The following is an 8,894-nucleotide window of genomic DNA, read 5'->3' as shown; positions in this document are numbered from 1 at the left end:
AACTGAATGGATGCTCATGTGACACTGAATGAATGAATCAATCAATCAATAGCAGATGATAATGAACAAAGGGACAAATAAATGAAGGAGTTATAATAGCAGATGATAAATGAATAAAATGATTGATTGATTATTTAATTAATGATTTAATTAATGAGTCATAGGTCTACCTCTGCGGGTAGAAATGTTGGTATTCTGCCCCCGCGCCCCCAGACCTATGCTCTGCACTCCAACACGTGTGCCCACTAGTTCCACGGCTTTTCAAGGACAAAAGCTTAGCTGCTCCCCTGTCCCTTTGTTTCCTTTGTTCTCCCTGAACTCACTCCCATCCTCTCCCTTCTCTGCTATTTCCTCCATCTTCTTGCTGCCTCCCCAGCTTCAGTTCCAGTTTCCTGCTCGGCTCCTTTGAGCTCCCTCTTCTTCCTGCTGCTCTCCTACAGCCCACTCCCCCCACCTCCCACTGTAACATTGGCACACTGGGGGCCTCTTTCTCCTTCTAAGACACTTGTGTGAGAAAAAGCTTCAGACACAATAGTTACACACGCGCACACACACACAAAGATTTATTTGATGAACCTCAGTGACTAACAGGGTTACAAAATAGCACAGACATTCCAAAGAAGGGGCAAGCTGCAGCCTCCTCCACCGTCAGTCCAGGACCACCGAAGGGCCTCAGAGCCCTCTTCCCTTCTGGAAGCTTCCTCCAGCATTGACTGGATACGTTGGGGACAGCCCCAGGCAGAGAAAGTGAGTCTGTGGAAGATTCTGGCTTGAGATGGGAAGGATAAGCTGAGAGAAGCCACTTCTCTTCCCCCCCCTCCCTCTGCTTCCAGAGCTGGCTCCATCCCAGCCATGGTCAAGACGCTCACTGACATCAAGCTGGGCTCTTCCTGCCTCTGTGGGCTCATGTCTTGCCCTTCAGGTCCAGGGTCCTCCAAGAACAAAACCCGGAATATACACACCCCACCCTCAGCACACAAAGGCCCCGCCATCAGCTTCATCCTCAAGGCTTCTCTGGTGGCATGGCTGTCATGCCATCAGCCCTGCCACGGTAGCTCCGGTCCCCTGTCCCCAGCCCCCCAGGCCAGCAGGAGAAGCCAAGGAGTCCAGCCCTGGTGGAAAGTGAGAAAAGACCCACCCAGTGCTTTTCATCCCGTGGCAAGCAGGTGCCCTCCCCACCTCAGGAAGAAAGCCACTGACCCTGGAAAAAGAAAGAATGATGAGGGAAAAGCTTATAAAATCAAAGCAAGCTTGGTAGGTGTGGAAAAGGGGCCAAGGGAAACTCTTCACTTGCCTCCCATTTCCCTCGTGGAACTTGAGATGGCAGAGGGACCCCCCCCCCGCCCACCCAGCTTTGGGCATGAGCTGCTTTGGGGAGTGCTCTCCCTGCAGAAAGCCTGGGTACCAACATAGACGTCTCTTTTACAGCACGGACCAGCCGTCAGAGCCCCCAAATCCAGTGGGGGGTGGATGCAGAAGGTCCCTTCTTCCCTCAAGGATACGGTGTGAAGGGCAGAGATGAGTGGGGGAGGGGTGTTCATCCAAGTGACAGGTGACACAGGCACACGGCGCTCCACGTTATGCTCATGCACACTAACACATACATACACACACAAAGCAAGTCCCCACTCCCACCAAAGTGACTTGGCACCAACTCACATCAGTGCCCAAGGAAAATGTCCTGGCGATGTCGGGATGCAGTAGAGGGACAGGGAGAGACCTGCAGGTCCCGGTTCTGGAGGAAAGTGGAGGAATGAGGATTTGGGGAGGGAACCCAAGCAGCATGGAGACTAAATACAGACACCTCTCTTTCTCCCTCTTCCCTTCCCCACTCCCCAATGGTACAATGAAACCCAAGAGCCTGCTGCTTCATCAAACCCACTGCTTTCCAGTCCCCCCCACACAGAGGAGAGAGGGTGAATGAAAGGCTCTGAGGAAACTGGTAGAAAGCATATCAAGTTGGCCTCAGGCAGCGGCTGCAGGAAGGGAGTCCCCCTTCCGTGGACCACTCCACCTCCCATGCCCGAAATGACAGCAAACCGGTCCAGTTTGGAGGGAAGCCCCGGAGCTCCCAGCTGCAGAGACTTTGGAGCAGTAACTTTGCAGGGCTGCAGAGGATCAGAGCGGTAACTTTGCAGACACCCAGCCCACTTCCCTCTAGGGGCCCTCAGGGAACAGGATAAAGAGCTCGAACTGGGGCCCTGTTTGCAAGCTTCAGGATTCTTAACCCTTAGGAGCCCTTCAGAACAAGGAGGTAAAAGGGGGAAGGAGGGATTGAGGGAGAGGGATGAATTCTGAGGGAGGGGGTGGGAGACAGAAGGTAAAGATTCAGAGTAAAAATTGTGGGGGGGGCGGCTGGGGGGGGAAGTGGCGGGAATAGAAGGAGAGTGAGGGGCAAGAACACCAAAAGGAAATGGGAGGGAAAAAAGAACTGGAGAGCAGAGAAAAAGAATGAATTTCGTGGGGGAAATGAATTTTTATTGAGCCAAGATGCATCCATCATTTCATTTTCTCCGTTTTATACAAATGGAGAAACTGAGGCTCGGGGAGGTTAAGAGACCGGTGCAAGGTCCAGCTCACTGATACTGAGTGGCCAAGCCTGGGTCTGCAGGGCTCAATTCCTTGCCACTAAACCACAAACCTCTTAACCAGAACCAAGGGGGAGAAAGGACCATACAGAGGGCGGGAGGTTGGGTAGTGATGGAGTCAAGTGCAAGAGAGAAGGTCTCCTGAGGACCCGACCTTCAGAGGGCAAGGGCCAAGGCGGGGGGGTGGAGCAGGGGACCCCAGCCTCCAGGGATCCCTGGCCCTAGTCAACCACGAGCGTCTCTTGGCTGTAGGGGATGGATTTCTCCTGCGTCTGCTCTCCGCCCTTCCCCAGGCCAGGGCCAGGCCCCTGGCTGTGGCCGGAGCTGTAGCTGGCTGACTTCTCCCCACTGCTGCTGGTGGAGGCGCTCCCGCACTGGCTCTGGCCCCAGCAGAGCACTGAGGTGCAGGCCTGGCGGAAGCGGGGGTCGAAGAAAGCGTAGAGGAAGGGGTTGAGGCAGCTGTTGACGTAGCTGATGCAGGTGCAGTAGGGGAAGACGTTCATGAGGAAGATGTCGAAGTCGCAGGGCCAGTGCAGCAGGCTGCCCAGCATGTAGAGCGTCTTCACCAGGTGGTAGGGCATCCAGCACAGGGCGAAGGTCACCACCAGCACCACGATGATGCTGAGCAGGCGGCGCCGCTTCCGCAAGCCCTCGATGCGCTCCTTGCGGAAGTGGCCAGCGATGGTCTGGGCGATGAAGAAGTAGCAGGTCAGCATGACGGTGAAGGGCACCACGAAGCCCACGGCGGTGGACGACACCCCCAGGCCCACCTCCCAGGCCCACTCGGAGTTGGGGGCGGCCACCATGGAGTAGTCCATGTAGCATTGCACCTTGGTGCCGTTCTCGGCGTGCAGGATGGCACCGGTGGTGCGGAACACCATGACCGGCATGGCCAGGAGGGCGGCCAGCACCCACAGGACCGCCGTGGCCACGGCCCCGCTGACCCGCAGCCGCAGCCGAGCGTTGGCCACCGGCCTCACGATGGCCAGGTAGCGGTCGAAGCTGAGGCCGGTGAGGCAGAAGACGCTGGCGTACATGTTGACGAAGATGAGATAGCTGCTGAGCTTGCAGGCGAAGGCGCCGAAGGGCCAGTCGTAGTCCCGGTACGTGTAAGTGGCCCACAGCGGCAGGGTCACCACGAACGTCAGGTCGGCCACCGCCAGGCTGGCGATGAAGATGTCAGCGGAGCGCCTCTTCTCACGGCTGCTTCGAAACACGGTCCAGAGCACCAGGCCGTTGCCCGTGGTGCCCAGCAGGAAAACCAGCATGTAGATGGCAGGGATGAGGGCCCCCGAGGACTTCCAGTCTGTGTACTCACACTCAGACTGGTTGTCCACCCCATAGTAGTTGTCGAAATCGCCGCCTTCCTCCATGCCTGGGAGCAGAGAGAGGACAGGGCAGGGGGTCCCGGGGTACCAGCTCCGTGGCTGTCACCCACTCAGCAAGCACCCTGAGCCTCTGGCTGGAGCCTCTCAGCGCAGGCGAGGAGGGCTGAAGGTGTCCGGAGCCTTTTCCGGCAGCAGGAGGAGCTGCCTCTGAAGCCCCAGGACCCAGGAGGACGCCTGACTCCCCCAGGCTTCCCTCCACCGCCTCCTGCCCTGCCCCAGCCTCAGCTCAGGCACTTCCTCGCCCTCCTGAGTCTCTGTCTCCTCCTTGGCTTGTCCCTCCCTCCTCCCACCTCCAGACCAACCCCTCACTTGTGAGTCTTAAGATCTTGAAGTTACAGCCCACTTTTTTTTTTTTTTTTTTTTTTTTCCCTTCTTGTCACTGGGCAAGTGGACCAAATTGACCCCTGCCGTGCTGGGCAGAATGTTATCTGTGCTTCGCAGCCTGCTCTCCTCAGGGCCCAGCCCCTCTCCCTCTGGTCTCCTCCGTTGTTCCTCGGTCCTGTCCTTTGCATCCTCCGGTTGTCACCCTCTCCCAGCCAGTCTAAATGGGACAAATTATGCAGATTGAAATCCAGCTGGAGCCGGAGCCAGGGAGGGTAGGGGGTGTGAGATTTCGCAGGATGGTCTGAGCATCTGGCAAGCCCTCCAGGCAGGCCAGTCTGTCCTCCACACACCAGCTCCCACTCTCCCAGCCCCCACCCAGTCCAGGCTTCACTGTGTCCCTCCCCCCACATCATCCTTCTTTACACCTCGGCTCTGACTCTCTGGATTTCTGTGGTTCACAGACCTGGTTATAGAGGAATTTCTCTAGAATTCATAAGTAGAGTGCAGTTTGCAGATGGCATAGGACGTTTTAGAGGATCGAAGACAGTCACAGAAGAAAGAAACCCCAGCTTAAAGGATCTCTAATCAAGTCATTAATCTAGGGAGAAACTGAGGCCAAGCAGGTAAACATCTTCCCTATGTTCGCAAGGTAAATTTTGTTTGGGTTTTGCTGTTTGCCTTTCTTCTTCTCCAGGCACCTAAGCTGGTGCCTGGCATGTGGTGAGTGATCACTAAATGGTTGTTGAGTGGATGAGTAAGTAGGTGGGTGAGTTAGGGAGTGAATGAAAGGAGGAGTTCATATATAGGAGAACGGGTTATGAATTACTATGCAGTGAGAACACATGTACATTTGAGTCCTCAAGTCTTTACTGCCCTACATGGATCAGGCAGTTTCTATAAGACCATGTGGGGGTCAGGAAGTTATAACTGAAGGGGGAGGCAGAAAAAAGAGGCCACTGAGCAGATGCCCTGGGCAAAGTCCTGGAGAAACTGACTTGACCCTGTCTCTTCACCTCTCCCAGGGCCTCTGGGCAAGAAGAAGGCGGCTATGCACAAGAAAAGATGAAAAATTGCACCCCCAAGAGGGACGGAAGCCATTGAAAGTTAGGCAAGAGTGGGATAAAACTAAATCAGGAAATGAGTCTTGGCCACATTCAAAAAGCTTATAAGGGAGTTCCTGCTGTGACACAATGGGCTAACTGCAGCAGCTCTGGTCTCAGCAGAGGCACAGGTTTGATCCCAGCACAGTGGGTTAAAGGATTCGGTGTTGCCACAAAGGATTCAGTTGCGGCTTGAATTTGATCCCTAGCCTGAGAACTTCCATATGCCATGGATGAGGCCATTTAAAAAATAATAATAATTTTTAAAAAAAAGTCTTACAAAATTAGGATCCACTATCTTAAGGGAGTTTTGGTCAGAAAAACCTCCTGCAGTGGTCTTAAAACAGGCATCCCAAACTCAAATATTCTCAAGGACCAGGCTAAGAAGGAATATCGGTAAAACAACCAGTCTGAGACAATAGGGAGTGGTGAAGACTGTGGCAAACTGGAGCAAGCACACTCCATCAAGAGAAGGCCTCCTGAGCCATCCAGCCTCCGGTTGCCAGGCAGAAATGTAGAACCCAGCCTATAACCATGCCTTATGGTTTTTCCACATCATTTCAATTTCTGGATTTTGCGAGAACTTTCCAGATTTGTAAATTGGAGAATTAGTTCCATTTTGGGGGCAGAACAATTAAAACATGTCCTCAGGCCCTCGATTGAGGCTCTTTGAAGAGGAGCTTGAAAGATCAGAAGGGGGCAGAAAACCAGGGTGGAAGAACTAGAAGATGCAAAGTTAGGGAAATGAAAATAAGCATGGCCAAATCCTCAGAGTGCAATGAAGAAAAGTAAGAAAGCAGTCTGGAGAGAAAGATAAGAGAGATCCTGAGAGTCTCAGGTGAGTTTTCCCTAAAGGCAATGTGCATATGAGAACATGTTTCTCATGAGGATTATATATTGAATACTTACTCTGTGCTAGGCATTCTTCTAAATGTTTTTTTTTTTTTTTTTTTTTTTTGGTATGTCTCTATTGTCTCTTTTAATCAGCAGAACAATTTTAGAAAGTAGGTACCCTCATTCATCTGAATTGACAGATGCAGAAACCGGGTACAGGAAAGCAAAGTGACTTGGCCAAAGTCAAATCAGAATTTGAAGCAAGAATGTCTCGAGCCCATGAAATAAACCACTCCAACTGTTTTTCAAAAAAAAAAAATGTATTATAGTTGATTTACAATGTTCTGTCAATTTCTCCTGTACAACAAACTGACCCAGACATACATATATATATATGCTCTCTTTTTCTCATATTATCTTCCATCATGGTCTGTCACAAGAGACTGGATATAGTTCCCTGTGCTGTACTGTAGGACCTCATTGCTCATCTATTCTAAATGTAATAGTCCGCATCCACTAACCCCAAACTCCCAGTTCACTCACTCCCTCCCCCTTCCCCCTCGGCAACCACAAGTCTGTGAAGGCCAACTCTTTTTAAATTGAGGGGTTTGTCACCAGTTGAGCATTATAAAAATGCAGGACAGTGCTGGGATACCTGTGATTTACTTTGAAATAAATTCCCTTGGCTGAAATTAAAAATAGATGGACAAAGGACTTCCCATGGTGGCTCAACAGTAACAAACCTGACTAGTATCCATGAGGACACGGGTTCAACCCCTGGCCTCGATCAGTGGGTTAAAGATTTGGTGTTGCCATGAGCTGCAGTGTGGGTCGCAGATGCGGCTTGGATCTGTTGTTGCTGTGGCTGTGGTGTAGGCTGGCAGCTGTGACTCTGATTTGACCCCTAGCCTGGGAACTTCCATATGCTGTGGGTGCGGCCCTTAAACAAACAAACAAAAAGCCAAAAAAAATAGATTGACTAAACTACTTTAGAAATGCTCCCCATTCTGGCTTGAACGACATTTAAGAACCCTGCCAGAAATCAACTATACTTTAATTTAAAAAAAAAAAAAAAAAAAAAAGCACAATGGAGTTCCTGTCATGGCTCAGTGGTTAATGAATCTGACTAGGAACGATGAGGTTGCGGGTTTGAGCCCTGGCCTCTCTCAGTGGGTTAAGGATCCGGCATTGCCGTGAACCGTGGTGTAGGTCACAGACACGGCTCGGATCCCACATTGCTGTGGCTCTGGCGTAGGCCAGCAGCTACAACTCCAATTAGACCCCTAGCCTGGGAATCTCCATATGCCACGGGTGCGGCCCTAGAAAAGACAAAAAAAGAAAAGCACAACATTGTAACTCAACTGTATTTTAATCACACAAAAAAAGAACCCTGCCAGGCAACAATCTACACCTCAGCCTGATGTAGACACTGCCCTGTGACCAGCCATTCCCAAGGAGGATCCCCAGTTGCCTGATGCTAGCTGGAAAATTAACGGGACCAGCCTGAAGCATCACAGGAGTCTGCATAACGGTGGCTGGAGCTGCTTTGGTCTCACAGGACTGGGGTAGGAACCGCTTGGGACCAGCTTGCTCCTGCATGTTTGTCTAACAGAAGTCTGTGCAGATGGCAGGACGGCTGTCATTATAACCTGACAGCAAGCTTGAGCAGAAACATCTCCGCTGCAGCCGTATTGGAGGTCTTCAATGATTACCTTGACCTACCAAATAGAACCCAACGGTTGTACAGGCGCCAGTTTGGGTCAGGTCACAAGAGATGGCCCCGTTATGAATACCAATGACTGCTCAGGACGTACCCCGAGAAAAGCCAAATTTGAGACCACTCCCCGGCCCCACCCCACCCACCCCGGGGAGTCCAGATTTCCTCTGGTTCACCCAGAAATGCCCTCTGCAGTTAGGATGGTAGAGAGGGGAGCACGTGGGCCGGGGGCGCCCACAAAGTCAGGTCCTTCCCCCAGCTGTTCCCGGCTGCTCCCACTTGAATTCCGGAGCCTAGAGACCCTGCGGGGAGAGGATATGGATTCGTCTCTTTAATCCTCTGGCCACCAGGCTCTCTGACTCAGAGCAACAGTTAATCTCACCAGAGGAACCAGGCTCACCCAAATGGGAGGGATTGGGAAGCCAAGGCTGGGAGGGGGCCACTGACTGGGGCCAGAGCGGGTGGAGTGCCGATAAGATCTGCCCCCTCCCTGTCCCCCTCCCCATCCCTCATCCTCCCTCCCGCCACGAACCAGCTGGAACCAGATGGCCTGAGTGCCCACTGCCATGGCAGCCTGACCTGAGCTGAGTCAGCCCGCCCTGCTCCCCACCCAGCCTGACACCCAAGGTGCCTGGGTGTCCAACCCAGAAGATGAAAGTTTAATACATGAGACCAGTAGCTGAAGGCGGACCGTCTGTTCTTCCCGGGCCCAGAAGCGAGCCCTTCCCAGAGAGAGGGTACCTGGGCAGGACCTGCTTTTCATTCCCATACTGCCTCTGCTTGGCACTAGTACACATCTGCTGAATGCCAGCCAAAGGAATGCACTCAGGGGAAAGGATAGAAAAGGCTGAGTCCTCACCCAGCTGCTCCCCTGCGTTAACAAGGGCACCTTTTTTGCTAATTTGAGCCCGAATTAGCTACCCTGAGCCATCTGGCAAACCAG

General features: G+C 52.5%; 1 protein-coding gene across 1 annotated transcript; it reads right to left on the bottom strand.

Annotated features, from left to right (window-relative positions):
* Window positions 1-535: 535 nt before the first annotated feature.
* On the bottom strand, window positions 536-4,214 carry APLNR (apelin receptor). Its single transcript, XM_021082015.2, has one exon. The coding sequence runs from the start codon at window positions 3,959-3,961 to the stop codon at window positions 2,810-2,812; it is 1,152 nt and encodes a 383-aa protein (XP_020937674.1). The 5' UTR covers window positions 3,962-4,214; the 3' UTR covers window positions 536-2,809.
* Between the last annotated feature and the right edge of the window lie 4,680 nt (window positions 4,215-8,894).

Source organism: Sus scrofa, chromosome 2 (assembly GCF_054392235.1).
Source record: "Sus scrofa isolate SSC_HxYL_T2T_F1_AM1 chromosome 2, Sscrofa_HxYL_maternal_Yorkshire_Landrace_v2.0, whole genome shotgun sequence".
In the NCBI taxonomy this organism is placed as follows: Eukaryota; Metazoa; Chordata; class Mammalia; order Artiodactyla; family Suidae; genus Sus; species Sus scrofa.
The sequence above is the reverse complement of the archived record's forward strand: the minus strand, read 5'-3'. Positions and strand labels throughout refer to the sequence as shown.

Excerpts from the sequence above, each read along its gene's own strand:
- APLNR (XM_021082015.2), bottom strand. The coding sequence starts at position 3,961 with ATGGAGGAAGGCGGCGATTTCGACAACTACTATGGGGTGGACAACCAG.